The sequence below is a fragment of the Nestor notabilis genome, unplaced genomic scaffold (assembly GCF_000696875.1).
Source record: "Nestor notabilis isolate BGI_N333 unplaced genomic scaffold, ASM69687v1 scaffold1720, whole genome shotgun sequence".
Lineage (NCBI taxonomy): Eukaryota > Metazoa > Chordata > Aves > Psittaciformes > Psittacidae > Nestor > Nestor notabilis.
In genome coordinates this window covers 3,726-29,296 of record NW_009909528.1, presented here as the reverse complement: position 1 = coordinate 29,296, position 25,571 = coordinate 3,726, and the positions used below count along the sequence as shown (strand labels likewise).

The 25,571-nt window shown below is 41.1% G+C and overlaps 1 protein-coding gene across 1 annotated transcript in view; it reads left to right on the top strand.

Annotated features, from left to right (window-relative positions):
• Positions 1–1,145, top strand: part of SUGCT (succinyl-CoA:glutarate-CoA transferase) — a 302,732-nt gene extending 301,587 nt beyond the window's left edge. The window contains exon 13 of the mRNA XM_010024783.1: positions 982–1,145. Within this exon, the coding sequence (XP_010023085.1) occupies positions 982–1,145 (164 nt within the window). The remainder of the gene's footprint in view (positions 1–981) is intronic.
• Positions 1,146–25,571: the final 24,426 nt, after the last annotated feature.

Below are 25,571 nucleotides of genomic sequence, written 5' to 3'. Positions count from 1 at the left end.
TTTTGGGCCATGAGCACACACTGGAGGCTCATGTTGAGCATCGCACTAACCAACACCCCCAAGTCCTTCTCAGGACTACTCTGAGTCCAGCCTCCAGCCAGCCTGTATTTGTGCTTGGGGTTGCCCCAACCCAGGTGCAGGACGTTGCACTTGACCTTGTTGAACTTCATGAGGTTGGCATTGGCCCACCTCTCAAGTGTGTCAAGGTCCCTCTGGATGGCATCCCTTCCCTCCAGTGTGTGAGCTGCACCACACATCTTGGTGGTGTCCACAAACTTGCTGAGGGCACGCTCAGTCCTGCTGTCCATGTTACCAGCAAAGATGTTAAACAGCGCCAGTGCCAATACCGATCCATGAGGAACACCACTCGTCACTGGTCTCTGCTTGGACATCGAGCCGTTGACTGCAAGTCTCTGAGTGTGACCAACCAGCTAATTCCTTATCCACCAAGTCGTCTATCCGTCAAATCCATGCCTCTCCAGTTTAGAGACAAGGATGTCGTGTGGGACAGTGTCAGATGCCTTGCACAAGTCCAGGTAGATGATGTCAGTTGCTCTTCCCTTATCCACCAGTGCCATGGTCCCATCATAGAAGGCCACCAAATTGGGCAGGCACAATTTGCCCTTAGTGAAGCCCTGTTGGCTGTCACCGATCACCCCGTTATTGTCCATGTGCCTTATGACTCAGAGCACCCCTATACACGTACCACTGGAACAATAGGAAGGGTTTCTTAAAATTGGGTGAATTCTAAATTCAGCAATTCTGCATTTAGATGAACTACTTAAAACTTGCTTATTATTACATTATTGTGAACTGGAATTTTTGTAGTCTATAATTCCAGAATATAACGTTTCTGTGGTAAGGACTGTAATAAGACTGCTGTGAAAATGAGGTACATTCCTTTAAACTAACATAGACACTTCAGTATGAATATGGGCAGTAACTTTTGAAAATGATTGCCCTCCTCTGCTTTTTTTACAGGACCAGGTGTCAGATACAGTGATTTTGCTATGTCACATCCAAAACCACCTCCTCTTGTTGGACAACACACAGTGGAGATACTGAAGGGCATGCTGGGGTATGAGGATGATGCCATAGAAGAACTGCTCCGCACTGGTGCTGTGGCTCAGCATGAGGTCAGATAAGGAACATTAGCTACATTCCTTCACACTGAGTTCACCTTACTTTGTCCTCTCTTTGCTCCCTTCAGCTCCCCTAATGGGACTCAAAGAGAAGGCATAATTTAATTCCTAATTTTCTTCCATGTGTGTTTGTATGATTTTAACACTGATGTATCAAATAAACAATCTCGTACTGTCTGCGTGAAAGATTTTCTTGGGGGAGGGTAAATGTAGTTATAACAGTCCTGTGTGGCTACTCATTTTCTGTACTTCATGTGGGAAATGGAGTTCTTATCATAATTACAGTAATTGCCTGAATGTTTGTCCCCAGAAAGACATAATGTTAGTGAAAAAAAGCAGAACCTTTAAAATCTGTATACTAGACTGTCCACTTGCAGAAAACTGCCTTGTATGATTATTTTAGTAGAAAATCAATCATGTACAAATCGGTGGTTGATCTCATTGATTTTGAACAGAATTATCAGTCATGAATTCCTTATTCTTCTCTGTTTTAAATCATGGGTAGAGTAGTCATTGCAAAACTCACTTCTGTTCCCTGGTATTCCAAATTACCAGTATGTCTTTATAGTACATTGCATGGTCATGACAGTCCCAGCATGTCCCAGCAGAAATAAGCTGAAATTGGCACAGTTCTTTAGTTATGAAACAAGCCTATTCCAAGACCAGTTGAGAGACAAACTATGATTGAATAGTCTTTTGTAATTTTATTCAGGAAGGCCCAGGGTAGTGTTGGTTGAACACGGATCCACACAAAACCACATGCTGAATGTCAAATGCCAGAACCTGCCAGACTTCACAGTCGGGTTCTATGAGTAGGTAGCAATCCCTACCTCTGGCTTTAGCTGCCATCCAAAGCATCTTTCACTATGGAGAAAACACAGGTTAAAATCTGTGCAAAACTCCTGACTCAGTCCCACCCTCATGATTAAAACACAGTGAGAGTTGACAAACCTTCCCCAAATGTAGTAATACCATATCCTGCAGTAGGGTCGCTCCGAAGAGTAGGGCTCCGTGCACTGCAAGAAGGTGGAAGAATTTGATCTATGACAAATAGTTAGGAAAAGATTAAAGAAAAGCCATTTCTTCTGCACAAACAAATTTGGCAGTACTTCACTCACAGAAGACATGCCATGCTCCTCTACCGCAGTATGTAACTTATAGCTAAAGTAAGCTCAGCCTATGGGAAGGGCCTAAACTATGTTGTGTGCACCCTGGGAGTGAGGCAAAGCCTCACTTCTGTTCCTAGAGCTGAATAAAACTCACTCAAATTGACACTCAACACATAATGTCCGTATTTCTGTCAAGTATCGGAAACGGGCCTGGCAATGGAGCTCGCTTGTCACTTTGTTTCCACTCTAACAAACAACATCCTCTGTGTTACATTTGAACTTCACAACTCTGCATTACCTTCTGGGGGAAGGAAAGAGGTTATTACATAATCAAATTGCAGTGGAACCCCACTGTGGTTGCTCATTTTTGAAGCCCAGTGTGTTTTGGTTCATTTGTTTGCTTGTTTTCTCTGTGGTTTTGTATTCTGTTTTTTTCAGATCTTCTTTTTATTTTTTCCTTTTTTTTTTTTCCCCTTTTTTTTTCTTCCTCTTGCACTGCATTCCTGGCACTAAACTCCATACTCTGTCCATGTGCTAAAGACATCATGAGATCCTGGAAGAGTGACTTCTAAAATAAATACAGAAATAAGTCTGAATTGAGAATAGGGACACCATAGGGGAAGAATTGAAACTGGATTGGAAGAGGTTTTGATGTAGTCCACCTTCCTTTTAATCTAAGGGGAACATCCCTTTCTTAATGAGAAAAGCAGCGTTTTGAATCCAGCTTCACATAAAGCAGATAATCTGGGATTGAACTGAACTTTGTTTACTAATGAAAACTATTAAGTACTGTCAGATAACACTCACAACTAAGTTTGCTGGTTTTACTTTATTAAGGGCTATTTTCTTCCCATTTCTAGGAAACATACATAAAATATATCAAAATATTGCTCAGTTTTGTTGAAGGATTTAAAAAAAAATACCTTTTTCTGTGCTTTTCCAAGCAATGGAAGTAGCTAATCACCACATCCTCGGCTACAGTAAATTGGCAGCACTTCTTTGACTTCAATGTAACAATGCTGGTTTAAAGCAGAGTTCACATGCAAACAGTGTTTCTCTTTCTTTTTCTTTTATTGGTGTTTTCCCTCTGCTATGTTGATGACAGTCAAATGCCTAAAGGGGTAATCAGAGATCCTAATTTGTCTCACCTCTAATACTTACTGCAGTAGGAGAAATCCAGATACCGTTTCTGTGTTTGAGTCATACACTCACACACAGGCTGTTGCTAACTCTTCTTCAAGTCAGAAATAAATTAAGTCTTCAAATAGGTGGCTGTTTGGGAGCCTAAAAAGCTTCCAAGGTCTGATTATGATATTTTGCCTTTTCACAAGGTTTGGTCCTTTGATTTTGGGTGAGTTGGAAGACAGTTAAATAATTGTCACAATAATACCTAAGCTGTCATATAGTACTCTTTTCCTTTAAAAATGGGGGAAAATCAATGCAGAAAAAGAATATTTACAAAATTTACTGCATTCTTCCCAAGAATCTTCATGAGTACGTGTCTCTGGAGTTCAATTGCATTTTGACAATCTTGTACTTTCAAAATGGTTTTCTCTTGTACTGCAAAACTGGAAATCAACCATCACATGGGATTCTGGATCTCATAAACTGAGATCCCTCCAATTTCAAGGAAGGGATGTAGTTAGGAATGACTACACAGCTGCCTCTGGCAATGGATGTTTGTTTTTCTCTGCTTAAATTGGAAAGGAATCCGCTGGTGCTGCCATGATGCGTGTGTGGTATTTGCTTTAATTTGACTTGATTTACACATCACTGTATTAATCACTTTATTAATATAAAGCTTCTTTTTATTTAATAAAAAAAAAAGAAGAAGAAGAAGAAAAAGAGAGCTATAGGACATACCTGTTGTCTGGTTCAGAACTGAACCCATCTAAAGCTGTTTGCCAGGAAGCTATAACTACCATTGGAAAAGGAGATTTCCATTTTGACATCTGTTCTGACTCCATGGTCCATGGCCCCTTTGGCTTCATTCTCTGCACAGAGGGATCCCATTGTTCTTGTATTATCTTCACCATGAAAAATGTTTCCTCAGCCCTCCTCATATAACTGTTTTCCTTTCTTTTCCATGCAAGCCAGTAAAGCTCTTCACCAGGTATAAATCACCCAGAAAACTGCAAAATTGGTGGAATCAGGCTGGTTTTGCATAGCCTGAGGATCTCGCTGAGGGATATTTTAATGCATCAGAAGAAAATTCCCATCAAACAACAGGCAAATGGACAGTAATGAATTTTTCTTGCTCATACACAGCTCGTGTTCCTGGTATCCAGTCCCCAGAATCTTCCTACACACTTGGAAAGTCCCTGCACGCTTGTCTGCAATGGTTACCCTAGAGCTGACATTCAAAAGGAGGTCTTTTTTGATGAGTGCCCAGGAAGAACCAGTTACCGTTAGCACAAGCCCACCAGCCTCGGCAGCTATCCAGCCTGTATGTAAAGGCTAGTGAAGCCGTGTTCGTGCAAGATTGATCTGTTGAAAGGCATCACTTAATTGTGCTGGCAGGCAGATGCTCCTTTCCTTTGCAGGTTTATAAGATCAAAATCGACAGGAAATAATTTATTCTGTAATTATTTTTCTTTCTGGTAATACAAAAACAGAGAAAGAGAAAATATCCCCATTCTTGACTTACATACAAAATAGAAAGCTTCTCCTTTTTCAAGTTCATTGAAATAGAAGCTTTTGATGCCTGTTGATATTAATTGGAGTTTTGACCTTGCTTCTCCAAAGATTAAAGCTCAGCCAAAGATGTCTAATGACAATGTGCTGAGGCTAAAGCAGCAGTCAGAATAACTCTTGCAGTGAGTGTGCATGCCTACTCAGTAACTGGGGAGAACACTTTCATTAAATTGTCATACAGCTCTGCCACTTACAGGGTACTGTAAATCCTCAGCCTGGTGAACCTGGAGATAAAAGGCAGCTAGCCATCTCTGTGACTAACATGGTCATGATTTCTTTTAATATCTAAATGACAGGACATAGTTAATCCTTTGACCTACCTAGCATTATAGCACTGTATTAAAATGTATTTATTTCCCCAGAATGTATTAAAATGTATTTAATTGCCAAAAGACAGAGGGAAGGTAAAGTACTTTCAGAGTTCAGGAATGCTGGCACAGCTGCTCACATTTCACGTCAGTGACATTAAACAGTGCCAGATACAGTACTTCTCTTAACTGCTTGTACATTGAGTTTAATGTGGCCTGGTGAAAAGCTAAACGCTATTAGCTGGTGAAAAAAAAACCCTAACCAACATCAGAGCAGTTCCTGTAGGATCAAGTAACCTCCCTACGCAGAGGTCTGCATGATACTGGCCAATGTGATAAAAATACACTGATAAACAGTGACATAGTCGCCTTTTTAAAGCTGACAACCAATCAATTCAATTACTGTATGGTTCCGTTGTGACTGGAATTTGGACCAGACTTGTGAGAAAAATGCCTGGGATCACATATGCCAAGGACCCATGAAACTTCTGCAACAAGAGCTCTCGTTTTGGTATGTCAAGTGTTGAAGGGGTGGCCAAGCAAGGGTTGAGGTGGGGACAAGTTATTAATGTTTAGGTTTTTTCCATTCTCCAGAACTACAGATAAAAAGTCAATTAGCAAGCACCAATTAGCCCTGAGTTAACACAGGGTAGAGGGTGCACTAAACTGCCTGCCTTAAAAGGCCTTCATGATGCTCCAGTTTACAGTGAGCAGTGTCACACTGCTTATTTACAAGGTACTCAGGGAAGCAGGCTGGGGAAGAGCCCACTTCACTGCAGTTGCTTCTGTGCTTCAGCTATTTCACTATTTGTCTATCTAATAACTACCCCAAACTAGCCAAAAGAGCTTTAAAGTGCAAGAAGAAATTTGAACGTGGTAAAGGAATGCATACGTAGCTCTCATCTGTTGCAGATCCATTTTAGGAGAAGCTGAAGTTTCATGTTAAAATGTTGCATACAGAAGTGCAGGGTAGCGTGTACATTTCCCACTGATACTCTCTTCTCCTGGAGGATTGAGCCTCTGACAAAAGCAAACCTCGTGTGAGAAGTGATAGTTCTCTGATAAATTCTGTGGTCTTTTCATCTGAAGCCTTTCTCTCTTCCAAAGCCAAAAGTGAATGCTTATAGCTGAAAGGTGGAAATACTGATTCAGCAATGCGACTGCAGAGCTTCCTGCAAGTCACAGTTCAAGTATCTCATGCCTGTTTCATCTTCAGGCCAAGTGACCACAGGACTCCTGTGATATCTCACATGAATTTATCATGAGACCACACTGCTTGGTGGGAAATGCAATCTAGCCAGAGGTAAATGTGATCATGAAGCACACACTCCACAGACTATACATGAGTCACTGGGGCACCATTTTTCTGAATTCAGGTTTTTGGGAACAACATTGTCCAACTGCCTGTACTCCTAGCCACTTGTGCCAGCTCGGTATAACATGTCCAGTCTACTGAATTCTCAGTGCTTTAAGGAACATATTTGACAGGGAATAGCTTGAGATAGAGAAAGGACCTTAAGAATAATCAGGATCAAATAGAAAACACTGCTTGAGACTTACACTCAGTTACATCTGTGTTGAGAGGAAACTCCACATTCTGTGGTATGGTAAGTAAGGCTGATGCATAATCTGCAGCCCTTGTGTATAGCCCCAGTCTCCCCATACCTCTGCAGAACAGCTCTGGCCGTAACAGCAGCAGACCTGGCAGGAGCATACATGACCAAACAGATCCAGGTTGCAAATCAGTATTAACTACCTTAGAGCTGTTGAGTTGTGAGGACCTACTACTCTCAGTCCTTGATGTTAATTTGGTAAGAAATGTTAATTTGTTAGCAAATTTGCATTTATTAATACTTTTGAAGAGTCTCTCCTGCTTGCTGACTCGTTTTGTGTGGTTTTATGAACTTGCCTTCTTCAAATGCTCTCCTAATGCACTGGTTGTCCAATCTTCTTTGCATTTACAGCTGTGTTTGTGGAGTTGTAGAGCATGTGTTTCCAAAGCATTGTACTTCTAAGCAAGCAACTGATTCTCCGAAAGCATGAAAACTATTAGAAAACATTACAGATCTATTTTGTGCCATAAGCACTGCAGAGTTAAAAGCCTAATCCATTGCCCTTTGAAGGCAATCAAGGGGAATTCAAATTGATTTCAGTGGACTTGGAGTCTGAACCTAAGTCATCATCATGAATTTTTTTCGTGTTTCTGAATATGCCAGGTTGTGTCATCTGCTTAGAGACAAACTATTAACATATTCTATCTCTGGAGATGCTTTAAAATTATTAGACACATTCCAGGTGCACAAACCCTTAATTCTTTACCTTCCTATGGGAAAAGCTTTCGTATTTTTCTATGCTGTCATTCAGAAGCCTGGAACCATTGAGGGTTTTGTTTCTTTGGTAGGGTTAAAAAGAGTTTTTTCCCTCTCTTGTCATTGCACTTTAAGTTATAATATGATCTAAAATTTAGGTGTTTCTTAAATGCCTCACAAGGCTTTATACAGTGTTTGTAATTGCATTACAACCATGCTATCAGCAATGTTAGTAGATGACACCAGTAGAAGACTCATTTACTGAACTGTGTTTGAAGAAAGGAGAAATCCTAACCTTTTTTGTGAGTGAATTATGAGAAATGTGGACTGTTGCCAACCTTAAATACTCAAATACCCAGAATCAGACCCTAAAACAATCAGGAGCAGTTTAGAAATTCAGAAGAGAGTTCTGAAACAGCATGGTGGAACAGTATACCTAGATGAGATTTTAGAGGAAAAGAAGCAGTAGCAAGATTTGTGATAAAGTTGATAGAGCTGACAACATCTCTTGTACATATTTGTGAAACAAAATGCAGGTCATTGCTGGCTTCCTTACGGGTCTGGAATTTGTCCAACTTGGATCACTGGGCTTTAGGGAACTGATTTTTTTAGGAGATTGTTTAGGAAATTGTTGGAAGCGAGTTCTGCTGCTGATTTTTTCAATAGCTGGTTGTTGATAGGACTACCTGAGCGTTCAGTCAACAGCTGAACACTGGAATCCAGTTGATGTTACTTGATAAATTGAAATAGATGCTCTCTCATGTTATGCATATGCATCCGAATGGGTTGGATATGAACGTTTGCAGTGTTATGAAAATAAGCACTGTGTGACTGAAAGCTGTCTAAATTGGACTGGTCAAGTGCATTCCCTACCTCTTTCTGCAAATCAAATCAAAGGCAGTTCTTCCAATTCTTCACTGAAGACGGAGCCAGAAACCAAACTCTTAAGTTTGATGAAGATTGAGCACAGCAGACATCACATGTTGAAATGGTGGAATTTATCATAGGTCTGCTGGCTTCCATAGCTTTTCAGGATATATCCTCATGTGAAGAAGACTGGTCCAGGTTTGCTGGGCTAACTGAGGGCTATCAGAAAATCTGCATGCCACAGATTTCCTGTTTGATGTTGGCCAAGTCCCAGTCCCTTCTTTTAAGCTGTCTGTATGTAGTTTGTTACTTTCCAATCAGAAGGACAAACTAGAGATTGCGAACTGACCTGATAGCAGAGGCCATCTCTGTTTAGACAGATGGAATCCATTGTCTGTCTTGCAGAGCCATTGTGTTCATTTAGAAATGCATGTGTTGCAGCATAGCAGAGAAGTTAAATTGTTTTGCAAAGTGAGGACATTCTATTTTTCCCGTAAAACCAATATGAACAACCGCAGTTTCCCAATCTCCCATTCCTGAAGCAGAGAGAAGCCTCCCCAAAGGGCTTGTGAAAGACCTCCACAGATCATTTGGGTATAAACAGATAGTATCTTTATACCTAGTGCTTGCTTATGTAAAAAAAAACAGATCACAAACTTTTAGAGTTTGGCCTTTCTGGCAGCAACTGCAAAAAGTTCAGGAAGTTAATCTCGTTTTCTGACTGGGATAGTGACTTCAAGGTTAGGGAGATTAGCTGCACCATATATTCCCAGGAAGAACTGCTGGCGGCACTAGAAGTAGCTGAAAAAAAAGGTGGTTTTTCATCTAAGGTGGAAAAAAGAAAAGAAAGAAAGGAGAGAGAGAGAGAGAGAAAGAAAATAAAGAGAGAAAAAGGCAAAAAGAAAAGAAAAAATAAAGATAAGAAAAATGGAAAAGAAAGGGAGGACAAGAAAAGAAATGAGAGAGGAGGGGAGGAGAAGAGAGAAAGGAAGGGATGAGCCTTGTAATACAGAGAAAAATCTGTCATGTGTTGCTGCGATTGGTCCTTCTGGTAGCTCTAATAGTGACAGACAGCATTAAAGGTGTGGTGAGTGATCACAGCCAAGAAAAGGCAGAGAGCACCAGCAGTGATCTGGGCTAGCACAGTGGAGGGATTTCAGTCGAGATGCAGGGAAGCCTTAGGCACTACATGGCTTATTAGTCACTGGCATGTGCCCGGTGGTTACCAAGCAGGAGGGTGACATTACACAGGGGAGGACAGACATATGGACAGAGCATCAAGCAGAGCTACCTCTGCCACCAGGGCAAGGGGGAACCCAGGGAGAACTGATTGCAAAGGGAAGCTCTCCAAATCTTGGAAAATATACTCAAATAAGCTAGGCAATCCTTCAGGATCGGTTCCCTGATCTGGAGGTACGTGCTGATCACTTGGTTGGGAAACTTCCCTGGAAGGGTGGACAGGAGACTTGCCTTTTGAAAAGCAGAAGGTAACACTGTGTTCTTTTCCATATTCCTCACCCTGCAAAATTTCAAATGAAGGGCCTGATCCCATGCCAAGTGGAGCACATGGAATTACTTCCTTTGCCTTTGATACATTCTCACTCAGCATTTAATTAATAGACTTGATTTTATGGAGAGTTTTTGGTCTTGAACTTTTCACTCCACCTTTCTCAGATAGAAGGATGGGACCCACACTTACGTATTTCAGATGGTTTGTTTCTGCTTTCAAGGTGTGTGCATGGAGACCTCTGAACTTCCTGCACACAAATGAACATGAAATTTGGCCTATGCTTAAAAGTAGGTCTGAGTAATGCCAAAATGTTTTGAAAGTGAATTTCAGTCTGATTATATTTGTAATGCTGCTGTGCATTCCAGGAAATACTGAAATATTTGCACTCCAGAAGAAGGGAAAGCAATGAATAGTGGCTTGAAATTTGCACGTTCTGATACAGAATACATTTTAAACTGCCCAAGACTTGCAAAGCCTGTCATTTGAGCCTTGCTGATCAGTTACTGCCACCAGGGAAAATAAAAAAGAAAGGGAAAAAAAAAGGATTCCATTTGATTCCAGCTAATCCCCAGTTTTGCAATCTGCTCCCAAACTGAAAAATTAAGAGAAATTAAATTACATACGGTCATGTGAAATCATACAGCGTGAATGAAAGTGAGCGTGGAACTGCATCAGCTTGCAAAGGAGGAAAACCCAGTAACTCAGACTGTTACCCAAACATTAATGTCAGTAACTCATCTTTTGACCTGCCATGCTGAAATCTTATTTTTTCCTATTTAAAGTTCAGAAGAAACTTAAATTCTGTGAAATCTGTATTTGGGCTCAAATGTCACTTAATTTGGACATTATCGTCTGAAAAATGTCCCTGCTTTTACATCTCCAGACTACACTGCCAATGCAAAGGGTGTTTGCTCCAGAGGAGCAGCTGGGTATGGGCACCCCAACAGTGGATTTGCAGCTTGACTTCTTTAAAAGCAGGCCCCAAACCAGGCATTAAGGCAGAGATGAGGGGTACTGGTGGTGTCCCTAGGTTGCAATGGTTTCCTCCCTTCTAGGAGGACGGCAGTGAAGGGCATTGCAGGGGACATGGGCACCTTTGCCCATCAAGGCAGGTTAGGAGCCAGCTGGGCTCACACAGCTTTCACCAGATAAGAAGTTGGTCTTTAGGGAGGAGTCAATGTGGGTGTGGGGAACCAGATGAAGGAGGGAGGCCTCGTGAGGGGTTTGGAAATTGAAAGGTGTTTTGGTCCCTGTTTCTGTCTCTTGGAAAGAAAAGGTCTCCTGAAATTCATTCCAATGCAGCTGACATGCCTTGTAAAGTTATACAGGGGTGAAGGGGGCTATGGGGCAGGGCAGCTCCTGCTGACTGTTAGCTGTATGATTTGGGCCACTCTATCATGCTGAATCTGTGAGTGTAAACTGCTCTTTGATTTGTTTTACCCCCAAACTTGTCAGAAAGCCTGTCTTTGGGAAAATAAAGCCAACAAAATTGCCAAAGCATTAATAGTGCTGAGGTTTGCAAGTTAAAAAGCTCAAGGTGCAATGATATGTCTCACCTGAAGCTCATGCTCAGAAATTAATGGCAGGTGGTTTGTGTACAAAAGGGCACTCTTGCTGACCCGCAAGTGAAGGGTTTCTCTTGGTTGTTTTTCTGTTTGTTGCTCATTGGTTTATCCAGTTGATCTTTCAGTCTCTTTGGACCAGGATCATCTGTTTCTGTGTGTTTGAGCAGCAGAATGAGGTACTGATTTTGCTTGGTTATTACAGTTGTATGAATGACTACTGTTTTGTTTTGTGTTTTGTTCACCAGCTATAAATTCTGAGAAAACTGGCTATCTTTCTTGTTTTGCTCTTAGACTTTGTTACCAAGAAACTATCTGATTACTTCTATCACTATGAGTTTGGGCTACACTCAAAAGACCTGACTCTTGCTGCTTTTGTTCCTTTTTCAGATCCTTAACCCTTAAAACTGCCTTGCACTTATCCCTTAGATTTGAGACTTTTTTTTTCCCCCTTCTGAATGTTTTTTGTTGTTGTCAAAAGAAGAAATGCGATAATTTGGAAGGTTCACAGAAAACATGTTTTGTGATTATTGTTCTTGTGATCTGTCCAATGTAAACTGCTTCAGAAAAGCTCCATTCCAGCCACTTTAATTCACTTTTGCAGAATACTGGATTTGACGTTGGCTGAAGACAAGGGCTTTTCTTTTAATGGGTACTCTGAGAGAAATGCAGTTTAACCATTCTTTTTCTGTCCTGGCTCTTAGCTCTGCTTAATGGTGCCTGGGAGAGTCCTGTGTGGTTAACTTAAGGCTAATCTTCTTTTGCCACCCTTTTATTGTGGATAAAGGGCAAATATGTTCCTTCCAGTGCATTTGAGTGTGGTGGCCCGTGGCACTGTGCTACTGGGGCAGTTCAAGGGTGCTCTGTCTAAGGCCAGATCTCCATCCCTAATACGGTCTGAAATAGCATCACAGAAATGAGTGTGTCTGCTGCAGCTGGGGAGTGACTCTGCTGCCTATGAAGGCCAGAGAGGGCAGAAGCCCTGTGGCATGTTGCAAAGCCTGCTCAGCCTGGAAGGGCCACTGGTACCTGGGAGCACAGCTTAATAGGGGAGCTGCTTAGCTTTCTGTGGGGGGTGGAATGGTACCAGTTCATGCCAGTTGGGAATCCAGCCTGGTTTCGTGTTTCTTTTCACTTCAGAGCCCTTTTACTGGGTGTTTACAAGGTTGCTGATGCCTGCAAAGGCAAGGCTGGGTTCCCACAGCTGACTTTCTCTCACTGATCCTGGAGAACTGCTGAACAATCAGTTGGCATATGCCAACTTGATAGGAAAGACTAACCCTGAATCTCTGCCTCTTTGTTTGCTCTGTTGCTGTGGTCCCCTGGCAGCAATCATTCCAGGAATTAACTTTTCTAAAATAACAGGACTTTTTCTTTTATTTCATTTTTTTTTTCCTCTAATCTTTTAACTTCTTTAACTCTTGCCAAATCAGAGCAGAGATGGTGGTGGTGAACTTTGCCAAGTCTACCTCTTCAAACCCATCACTCCAGTGACTGGTTTTCTGCTTTCCATCTCCTCCACTGGAAACTGCAGAGATCATGCTCACTTGGCACTTCCACTGTGTGGAAGGAACCAGGTGCTTCCATGTAGACAAATGATGACTAGAGGGTTATGGCTAATAGTTGGGTACCTGTCATGGCAGCACTGACCATTAGGCAGTAATGTCCTGTCCTCTAGTGCAGCTTCTTAGATCTTGAAGGATGTAGACGTAACGTCCCAGGCAGAGACATGTTGTTTAAGACCATGCTTAGTCTCAAATTCAATGGAGCCATGACCTGTGGTCTCTGCCACTATCTTTCCCTTTCTGCTGCTATCATTAGGGAAGTATCTACCCTTGTCAGCATGACACCACTAGTGTAGCAATGATGCTACAGTGAAGCTGTCCTATCACCCTTACTAAAAGAACATGCATTTCTGCTTTGAATAGAGATCCCTGGAAGGTACATAAAGAGATGCAGCCCTATCATCTAATGGAGTTAAATCACAACACTCTTCTGAGTTTGAATTAGATGACATAATGCTCCATCCCTGACAGTTTTCAAGGCCAGATTGGACAGAGCCTTGGGCAACATGGTTGAGTGCAATGTATCCCTGCCCATGGCAGGGGGGTGCGACCTAGGTGATCTTAAGGTCCTTTCCAACCCTAACTATTCTATGATTCTATGATTCTATGACAGAACTTTTGCCTAAAAAGCAACACCAGTTTAGTTTGGTTGTAAGGGAGCTAACAGCAATATAACGAAGAGATCAAACCTTGAAAACCTTTCTGAAAGTTCAGGTTGTTCTTATTCTTTCTGATGCATCTGTTAACCTTCAGAAAGCTACGTGAGTGTTTAGAAGAGTAAGGTGCTCTATGTTAAATGCATTCTTTATCTACTTAAGATAAAGAATGGATTTTTGGCAAGAGTTGCAGAGGCAGAAAGTTCTGCAAGCAAAACTAGAGGATTGGTGTTTCCTGATCTTTGCAAAAAGCAGAAGAAAAAGTTGATTTCTTTTAAGACTCTTAATGCATGTGGTGTAGGTCCCTTTTCAAGAAGTGCTTGAAGAAACTAAATCTCTATTTGTGGATTCTGGTGACGCAAAGAAATTCCTTAAAGCAAAATTTAATTTCTTATGGAAAAAACAAGAGCTGTTTTTTAAAAACCATTTCTAAACATGATATTTTTTCTTTCTTCTTGTTTTCTTTAGAAAACAGATACTGATTTGGATGATGTGACTTGATGCATTCTTTTTTCTTGTGGTGTTAAAACATTTTGGTGCTTGTAATTAATCTAGTTCAAGATTAGTAGTGGATTCTTACTGACTTGAAAATTCTGAAGCGCAGGTTGACATTTATGTTCTCTTCATTGATTGTATAATAATATATGAATAATTAACCCTCTAATTTTATTCACATGTGGATTCCTTATGTCCATTGATTTTAATTCATGCTTTTTCATGGTCTGTGATGTATCAGATACTCCTTTTATGTAGTATAGGCTTTAGTATTTCCGTCAGTAAAAAGCACTGGTCAAGGTTCTGTTCCTGTTGCAGAGATAACTGACTTCCAGTTCTGTTTGGGACTCAAGTATGTCTTACGCTAAACTGTATTTAACTAATACATTTGTTTCACTGAAGTATTCAGTGTATTTGCTTGATCTGTGGTTTAGTTTTCTGCCATTAGTGTTCTTGGTGGGATATTGTTGAGAGTGAAGGTCACCTCTGTGGAATGTGACCAATGCACTGTGATGCTTTGGGCTACAGAATGTAAGAAGGAAGTTATGGGGTGTACCCAGATAGTTACCAATAGACCAAGACAGCTTTCTTGTTCATATGCATAATGTGGTACTTCTGCAAATAAAAAGCTATTAGGTGAAAACTTAGAGTGCCTGAAGTTGCTGGAGTGCTTGAGGGGTAAGTTAGGTTCTTGCTGTGAATGTATAAAAACCTTGTGAATGACTGAATTAATACTTCAAAGCTAGTTCTTTTCCATTTTAATTAAGTAGCACTTAAGCATCGTTGGTACTTGACATTTAGGTGGTAGTTTGTAACAGCATCTGCTGTTAGCTTTGGGAGCCTCAGAAAAGCTCATCTTGTAGCTTATGGCCTGATTTAGAAATATGTATGTATATATATAACAATGCACATGTACAAACACATACACATATATATGTATTTTTATTTGTGTATTTACATATGTTCCTTAGGTGTTCATTTCAGTATCTCTAAATATCAGCCTTACCCTAACTGGCCATCCAGAATTACCAGTTGCTCTTAGGAAAACATGGAGCTGCATCTGTGGCCCCATCATTCCCTGTCTATGTGTGCTGAAAACCCCCCTGTAAGCAGGCCCCACAGTTGCTTGTTCTGTCTCCATTTATGCCAGGTATGTAAGCATAAGCCTCACGTTAAGCATGTTAAGAGATCTTGTTGATTACAATGGGAGTACTCCTCCAGCTTATAGCCGTGCAAATGTTTACATACCTGGCTCAGTCTGGGCCTATATAAAGATCTGTCTCCTTTTCTCTTCGAAGCTTTTTCTGTCTGCTGCTTTGAAATTTCCCATGCTTCACACTTTCCCCTAGTTGGAGGGAGTCTGCCCAGGTCCTTACTAGGAGAAGTCCTAAGGTTTGAAGACAGCAGCTTGCTGGGGATTTAAAGACTGGCTAAACCAACAAGCTATACCTCAGTAAATGAGTGCAGGCTGATAGTAAGGTTCATGTTACTGGAGTAGTTTTCACTAGCCTGAAGTCTGCCAGGGTATTCCATACGTTTTCTTTGTCCCTCGTTTCCCTGTTGTCCTGGGCAACAGCCTCACATCATTACTTAAAGATAGTAACTGTTATCCTACATACCTTAGAAAGAAGAAACAAACTGTGTCTGCATGCACCATTGCAGTTCATAGAGGAGACTGGATTTTGGGGCCATGTTTCTGAACAGCCCTACTCCCCATGTAGGTGCATGTGTGTGAAAACAAATATGTATATATATTTACATATAATGTATGTGTGCATGCAAGCAAAGATACCATCTTTTCAAATAGGTTTTCCTTCCAGAAGCTAAAATAACAGGAAGACCATGGAAAGAAATAACTTGCTGGTTGTTCCAGGCAGTGAATGCATTTATGTTGGTGAAAAATAAGCCTGGTTTTCAGTCTTTCACTCTCTCTGTTTGCTTGATGATTACATTGTTGCTCTGTAGAAGAAAAAATAACCTATGAAAGGAGTCTTTTCCGGACTCAAAAGATTTATGCTCTGGTTTGTTGATGTTTTGCACTAGCACTTATGTCAGTCCTGCTCTTAAACTGAGTGTGGTAATGATGCTTTAATATATTTTAAAGGGAATTTTGCTAGCTTAGATTTTTTTTTAAAGCAGTACATATGTAATAGTTTAACAAAACCCAACCTGCTGTTTATGTGCTGTAATAGAATATACAGTCAACGTTTACTTTCTATCAGCAAATTCTGCGTGCAGTAGACCTCTATGGAACCAAGCCTAATTTTAATAACTGTGAAATCGCCCATGTCTATGATGAAGGCCCTGATTCTGCTAAGCAGTTGGACATATGCTCCCTTTCAGCAAAAGGCTCTTTAGTACTTGTCAGGGCTGAAATGCTAGAGCGTGCACTCGGTTATTTTATGCCCCAGAATTAATGGGGTATGGAAGTGGCAGACGTATCCATGTTTCCAGAGTGCTTCTCGAAATACAGTGTTGAGAATACATCTATTCTGGAAATGCTGGTCATCGTGGCCTGTGAGGTCCTGAGAGAACTACTAGATCAGAGCATGCAGCCACAGCGGGCTATCAGGCCTCCCAGAGGGCTGTGGTTACTGTTAAAATGTTTACGGCTCTACCTTGTGCTTAATTAGTGTTCATGTGGTGGTTGTGGGATTCTCCAAACCCACAGAGCACTGCTGAGGTTCAGTAGCAGTGCATTCACTTAAAGGATTTGTATCGCTGTCAGCTGTCCTAATGGAGAGTTTTACGCCTTCTACTATATGCAGTGACTACCTTGTGCTCAGAATTTAACCATGTCTCATCTTATTGTATTTGTAAAATTACACTGGATAAAGGAATATTTGTAGTTACTCCTTTAGAGCAATTCTTATGTTTGCAGTGGGAGATGGGCACCCTGGGTTTAGTGGTAGGAGATTGCTGTGGAGGAGCTACCTTTGAAGCGTTACAAGTGCTTCTAGCAAACAAGTGTGAGCCAGCATCACTGGGAGCTTTGAATAGTGCTAATGCTTGGAGTAAGCCTGGGGCTGCACACAGATAGAGCTGAGAACTGCAAGTTTTTAGCAGGAACATTGCATTGGTGAACCTGCAGTGACAGCCTCAGCCTCTCTTGAGGGCTGTCACCAATCCTGTTGGTAGACAGCTACAGCAGGATGTGAGAGGTCTGAGTTAAAGGAAAAGTGATATTGCAGCTGTGCTACAGGTATCCTATGTGACCTTAAGTAAAGCTTCTGAGTCATTCAGTGACTTGGGTCTGTATTACTATAAGCAAGAAAAATAGTATCTCCTGTATCTCTTCTGTTTATATGGTGAGTGATTTGGGATGGAATGCTCTCACAATACCACTGTGCAGCACATAACACAGGGGAGTCTTAAGCAAATAATATAAATAAGAGATGTTCTTCTTCCAGCTCAAGGGATAAAAAAACGTTTAGAAATCTAGCTTGTTTAAATGAAGCTAAACAGATTGGATTTGGTATGATAACTATTGGTGTTGCAACTGTCACTATTGCTGCTCAAGCACAGTCTTTTATCTGCATGGAAAAATGTAAAAATAAAGGGTTATTCAGAGTACTGTACAAAGCCTTAGGCTCCTCTTTCAGTATGCTTCTTGTAAACCAGCAGCCATAGTTGTTGCCAGTCTATTTGGCCTTTTTGCCCCTTGCATCTGCTAAGGGACAAAGCTTGCTGGGGAACTGAGCCCACTTACAGTAGATGAGACATCCTAGGAATCCCTGGCACCTCCCTTCCCTTCCTGCCTTTGGCTTGCTCCCTGTTAACATTTCTTTCTATTGAGAAAAGGGACAAAAATATTGTTTTATGAACTGTTATCAGACATGTAAATGTACTCTAAAAGCATGGTTGATTTTTACTGAGCCTGTGTTTATCACCTAAGTGCATTTAGTTTCTTTATTCTAATACCTTTTAAAAACAAGAGATGTCATTGTAACAAAACATGACTTAGATACTTTCTATACAAAATGTGATTATAGAATGATACAATGGGTTAATAGGGACCTTTAAAGGTCATCTAGCCCAACCCCTTGCAATGAGCAGGGACATCTTCAACTTGATCAGGTTGCTCAAAGCCCCATTGAGCCTGACCCTTGTTTCCAGCGATGGAACATCTGCCACCTCTCTGGGCAACTCATTCCAGGCTTTCATTGTTCTCATTGTGAGTATTTTTTTCCCCCTTTATATCTAGTCTGAATCTCCCCACCTTGAGTCTAAAACCATCACCCCTCGTCCTATTGCTAGAGGGCCTAATAAAAAGTCTGTCCCCATCTTTCTTAGAAACTCCCATGGAGGCCTTCTTTCACAATCTAATCAAGGAAGGATGAGGCATTATACTCAGACACGTTACAGTGCAAAAGCCTAAAATTGATGGCTAATCTTTTACTTTTACTGACCCTAAGGAGATATAAAAGCAAGTAACTATTTCTCCCAGATGGAAAGTTATACTTCAAGCCATGTTGCAAGTTTCTTTTCCATAAGGTTTCAGTTTGAGGAATAAAGACTTTGCAAGAGGTTCTCAGAGTTAATTTATGTGTAAGAAGGATGAATGAAGAAAAAGATATCAATATATAAATTTTAAATTCTTGCATCTCACAACTTTAATCCTTTGTCGTGATTTTGTAGAAACAGCTCATGCCAGAATGTGAGTTTCCCAATTTTGATGAATTCAGAGGTGCTTTGGAAGGGAACCGAGCGTTCAGATCTGAAGGTGTCTTTGAAATATCCATTCCATAAGCGTTTCAAGAATGTTTCAACTCTTGCTGTAGGTGACTGCCAAGTATTTGCATTGTGTTAGTGAGCATCTTCAAAGAAACTTCAGCTGCTGCTGGGACGATACGAGGAGATATTGATGTGACTTTACTAACATTTCCATAGACTTACTGAAAGCCCCCCAAAACCCTAAATACTGAAAAAACACCCATACAAACTCCAAAAAGCTACAGGGAGCCTTAAATGAAAAACAGAAAAGTTTGAAATGCTGTTTCTGTGGGAAGTTCTTACATTGAAGATCGTCTCTGGTTGAAGAGTGTGAGTTCTGTTTTCATCCAAATCTGGAATTTTAACCTTTCACTGAAAAGTGAAAGTGGAAGCCCACCACATGTATTTATTAGTAACAGGCTAAATATTCTCAGAAGTAGGAAGGAAGTTATCTAACCTGAAGGAACATAAACTGGATTCTTTTTTAGAAAGGTATTTTCTTTTATCACTTCAAACCTATTGTCATTAAATTTGCGTTTAAGATTTGCGTTCACTATATTTAAGAATATACATGTATGAACAGTTGTACCTAATCACTAAGAACGTATAAAATGTGCCAAACAGTGGTATTTTAGTGTTCATGTTTGAACATGGGGAAGGTGGCTGCTACCCTCTGTATCCAAACTGTGTGCAATGGTTCTGTGTGCTGTGTCGTTCAGAGAGCTACCAGCATCATCTTCTCACTGATAGTTTGTTGCTGCTGTTCTGCTGGTTGCTGCTTTTATAAGTGCCGTGTTCATGTGTGTTAGTGGGACTCAAGCAACCTTCTAGAGCAGTGGAAATGCAAAGTTCCTGAGAATGTAGCCCTGAATAGATGAATCTACAATGTGAACTTCAAAATGACCTCCACCCGTCATATATTGTTGGTGACTTGGTGATGCAGCAGCAAGCTCTTTTGGATTTCTTGTATAATGGTTTCATGTGTATTTCTCTTCTAAGAATAAAAATTGAGCAAGTTATGCTTACACAACTCTTTGATGCCTGGGTAAAACATTAAAGGAATGTTGTAATTGAAAGTTAAATTTACACTTCAGAGAAGTCCAAGCACGCTAAGGTAAGAAAGACAAAACCGAGGCCGAAATGATGCTTTTAGCACTACTCTGTGTGTGTGCAAGTCACCCGCTGCTCCGGTCCTATTGCATGGCTGTCACAGCTGGTTAGGGCGACACAAACAGCGTGCTGCCTACCACTGCCTGATTGTTATTACTTTGACTGGGTTTTAGTTTGGCACACGGCAGCTGAGAGCAGAAGCGAGTGCCTGTAGCTTGGTGGTTTGTAGAGGAACACACTAGAAGGCTGGGCAGCACTAGTGCAGGCTTTGAAATGTCAGTGTGACGGCACAAGGTTGATGAGTGGCGGTAGGAGAAGACAATGGGCCGAGCTAGTTCCTGTCTTAATCTGTGGATGTGGATGGATGCAGCAGGTCTAGTCTCTGGAGGCACCTTTCTTTGCATTTCTCTGATTTTAAAACAGAAGCAGATGCCTGAACAGAGCTGCTTACAATTAGGGCTGGGAGGGAGTTGGGTGGGATAAAAAGATCAACCTTGGTGGACCCTCTCGCTTCCTAGTGTCTTAATGGTCAGTGCTTGTGTTAAAAATGAGACATGTTGCACACATGCGAGTCCCTCTCTGACCTGTTGAGGAATTGCAGAGCTGAGGTTTGGAATGACCCTCTTAACTTCATGCTTAACTAACTGTGTGACTTCTATGTGTGGCTGAGTCTTGGACTAAACCTTCAAAGTTAACTCTGTCCATCCTATTCTAGCTAGTGACATGGTGATGATGGGACAGTGGTGAAACTGCAGAGAAGCCAAATACCTCGGGTACCTCACTGGTACCCTTGTACAAGATACTAGACAGCTTAATTCAGAATATTGCATACTTTTTAAAAAGAAACTATGTCAAAGTTGAATTAGAGCTAGAACCCATGTAAATCTATGGAAAGTCTTATGAGGTATTAAATGTTTGGAAAGCCTATCTTATGGGAAGGGACTGTAAGAGATTGGCTTGTTTAGTTTAGCAAAATAGAGTTGAGAGGGGATTTGACAGCACTCTATAAATACATCCAGGGCTAAATGCCAGAGAGGGGAAAAAACTATTTAAACCCAAGAGCAATATTTGCATAAGAAGAAGTGGGCATAAACTTGGCCCTGAATAGGCTTAAACTGGAAATCAGGCTGCTTCTACCCCTCACTGTAGCGAGATCCTGAAAATGCCTTCCGCTAGGAGCAACTTGGGCACAAAATACTTGTTGTGGGCAATGAGATGGATTATGGTATATGGTTGCCTGTGTGCACAGAGCCCCAGGCTTCATGGCTGCACAGCTTTGCTTTGGCCCTGTGTTCCTAACCACACGCATTGGTACAGTGGTGATGGGCTTGTCCTGCCACTGGTGGTGGTCTCCTGCCAAGAGAAGTACCTTCTCTTTCTGAAAGCTGAAGTACTGGTGTTAAATTACAGATGTATTAATAATGCCCTGTAATAGTCTGGGGAAGTTTCTAATGCCCCTTGTGCCTATACATGTAACTGTGGATGCCAAAATGCCTACTGGTACTGCTGGGGCTTTCGTATTAATAAGGTTCCTCTTGTAAGGAAGAAATGCGGGATTAGGCTTTTAATTGCGTAACCTGAAGGAGGAAAAATAGCTTCCCTGACTGGAAATGGCAGCAGTATCTCAAAAAAGACAGTGCAGAGAAGGACTTTTTCATAATTCTAAGAGATTTTTTTCTTTTGCTGCTAAAAATTTGTATGACCTTTCAATTCAATGCTTATGATCAAAACATTTCCTTCTATACTGCAGTTAGACTAGTGCTATGGTATACATTTAACAGGTAAAGGAACCGGAGTGCAGAGGCTTTGGGGATGTGGGGTTAGCACAATGATGCCACGACACCAGTCTTTGGTTTTCAACCACATGGTCTGCCTGTTGAACCGTCCATCCATGATGAATGACAGCACCCATGAAACTTTACAGTGTTTCTGTTTTCACCTGCTTTCTGTTATTTCTCTCTGAATCTTTGACCTTTTGAGCTGAAACTTTCCAGGCTTGCTTCTTTACTTATCAGCAATATTTTAGGAACCCTTCTCCTCCCTAAAGCTTAAAAAGTAAGTGCAGGCAAAGTTTGTGGTGGACCTCTCTGTTGCAGAAAAAGCTGAGGAGAAAAAGCTGAAGCAGGCACAGAAATAGCCTCCTGGGAAGCAGATTGACATGCAGTAGTTTGGTAGCTTTGATTTGAGTCAGCCTTAACTTGCTGAAACTTGCACTCTGTGTACAAAGGTACTTTCTGTACTGAGAGTTAAACTGGCAAAATAAAGACAACCTTAAAAAAGATCGCAGTGGTACCAAGTCAGCAGTGTGTCCATTATAGTAATTTTACCTGGGTTTTGATTGATTTCCCTTGCACCTTATATATTCCTTCAATGTATGATAGGGAGTGTGCCTTGCCTTAACGTTGTCTGTAGCTTGCTACTGTTTTGTGCCATCAATGAACTGCAGTAAGAAAATGGTAGTGTGTGTGTGACACTTCTGCTCATGCTCTGGAAAACACTGCCCTGAGAGAGTGAAAGATACCCAAACGTTTTTGGTATTGACCTCCATCATTAACCTCGCTTTTCATGCCTTCCTCCACAGCATGGTGTTAAGGAAAAGGGAAGCTGGAGCCAAACATCATGCTCTTGACTGCTCCTTAGGAGACTGTGATGAAGGCTTTCTTATGTATAGAATTGTTTCCCAAAAGTTAGTTTTGGAAGGTTTTAAGACTTCACATACTGGGCTGAATTCCAGTCATGTTTTAATTAAAAGAAGAGAATTAAGTGAGTTCCTTGCAATATGTTTTAAATGAGAAGTGTTACTTGGAAAACGCACAATTCCTTCAAAGTCTTTGAAAAACGTTTTCTGATACTTTGTTTAAAACAAGACTTAAAAAACCAAACACACCCCCCAAACCCTGGCATACACCTTTGAAACAATCAAAACAGTTAAAAACCCAAATAAATCCAAGCAAGAAGAAATTAGATTTAGGAGGATGGGTGTCAAACTAATGTGGGAGTTAGTATTAACTGGGGCTTGGGGTGGTTTTAGGTAAGAAAGTCTATTACTCGCCCAGCACCTACTGCTTGATGACTTCAGCTTCTCTCATTCAGAGCAAGACATTTTCCTTCTTGGGACTTGAAATAATGTAAAAATACACCCATCCATGCATTTACATTACGGCTGTCACAATGCTTTCTTGGCAAGCATCACATGAAGTCATTTTAGCTGCACTGTATTTGGGTTGGGAGAGGGAGTTTGTTTGTTTACGATTTTAGGAGAACACTATTTTGGCTTCTGCATTCTCTCTTTCCAGGAAAAAAGTGCCACAAACCCTTTAATTTCTTTCTGATGTTTAAAGACTTGGAAAGCTGTATCTTGGGAGGGTACAAACATATCTAATACCACTTTTCATAGTGCCTATGTCTTTTACAGCACTTAAATCCTTACAGAATTCTGCTTCCAAGAATAATATTCTTTATACATATATATATATGAAAAGAAAAAGAAATGAGATAAATTGCAAATTAGCAGATGGCAAATACTTAGCAGCCTATGTGAACTATTTTCTTTAATGAGTTCAGTTCCAGGTGGATAGCTGTCCTCATCCCCAAACCTGCCATAAGAAATTGCTACTTTGGGAAGTTGCTCCCAAAGTCAGGGATAAGGTAAATTTTGGAGGGGTAGTCTGGGGATGCCCACATCTTCCTTACCCATGTTTTCCCTTTCTGTAAATAAACAGAAGCCTGCAGTGTCCAGGGCTGTCAGTGTAGCACCCCTCACAAGCCTGAAAATCCATCTTAAACAAAACCAAAAAGCTACTACGTAGGCACACCAAAATTTGCTATAAACGGGTCTTAAGTACATAATTACATGATAGACCCAAATGGCTCCAAAAGAGTTGCTCCAGGCTATTGTGTAAGCAATACTCCTTTGAGAAATGTATAAATACATGTAATTCAGTACATAATACACATGTTAAAAAACTACCTAATTACATATTTTCCCAGGAGAACGAAAAGGCTCCAAAAGAGCTACTCCAGCCTCTCCAGTACACAATGTGTGTTTTATAACCTTTCATGAATCTCTTCCATTCTTTTTCCTTTAGGAGGGGGAAAAAAAAAAAAAACAGTAAGGAAATTAAATACAAAACACCTACTGTATATTTAATTTAGAGGACAAAACGCAATGTTGAAATAACATTAAGGGTGTGACGCAAACCAAGGAAAGCCAGGAAATTGAGTGTAAAGGCTGTTACTCCATCCTTAACTCACGTCACTTGTATAAGGTTTCAGGCCACTGTTCTGTAATGGCAGATTTTAAATTTCATCACTTAAAGCAGACTTGTAGCCTATCTGCACTTACAGGTACTTAGGCGGGCTGTACTGCGGGAACACCTGAGTGCTGCTCATGTTTTTATTTGTATGCCAGAATATACATGTATTTTGAGGAAAATGTACATTTTTTTTTTTTTTTTTAGCTATCTTTTGTCTTTCTTAGTGCTGAAATTACCATGACTTTTTCATTTGGCTGAGAAATGGGTTCACATGGATCAACGTGATGAAGGGAAAGGAAGAAGCGAGTTTTGCTTTCAGCTCTGATGGTGGTGGGATCTGCGGCTGCCCTGAGGCATTTCTGGGGGAGCAGGGGAGATCTACCCAGAAGTCTGGGTCTGCCTCTGGAGGAAATCCTGCTGCCCAGACTTGCTGTGCAGGTGCTGAACTGCATGCTGCCTTGGCAAAGAGGCAGTCTAGAGAGGGGAGCGATGGTCCGATGTGTTTATAGCAACCTGTGTTACTAAGCAGATTACAGTGTTTTTCTTTGCACTTTCCATTTGATGAAAACATCATTTGTGCCCTCTCTTCTGCGCCATTCCTTGAAAACAAACAAAATGGTGCCTATGCTTCTTATTATCAGAAGGGCACAGCACATGCAAGTATGTTTCATTGTATTGTGTATTAATTTCACCATGGAGCCCAATAGAATATGCTGCCATTTACTTCATCTTTGATGGGTTTTGTGAATGCTGCTTGTAAAAATCATGCTGTGGGATAGGTATGTTTATCCCAAACGCTGGCCCAGGCAGAACAACAGGAATACAGAAGGCAGATCACTTTTCCATTCTTATTAGATAGATGCATTCTCCTCACCGGAGTGAACCCAAAACCCCGAAGTCTTTCAAAACTTTTCTTCCTTTCTAACCCCCCAAGAACAAGACAGTAGTCTCCTTCTGTAGATGTACCAAAGATGTGAGGCATTCACCTGGGATGCAGGAGACTCGGTGAGTGTTTGATTAGCAAAGCAGAAAGGTTCCCACAGGAGAAACCTAGAGAGCCTCACTTGAGAATAGGCAGGAGGCCAGAGTAACTGCCTTGTGTATGAAGCCTGTCAGTGACTCTCTGGTCTGAAGGAGGGAAACATAGCTTAGGCCAGGTCCCTGGTGTCCTCACGAGGTGCTGTTTGGTGACTCTGTAGCATTAACTTCTCATCAAAACCAGGAAGATTTCTGCTGAATTGAAAGCTGCCACTTGTCTGTGTGTTCTTGCTGATT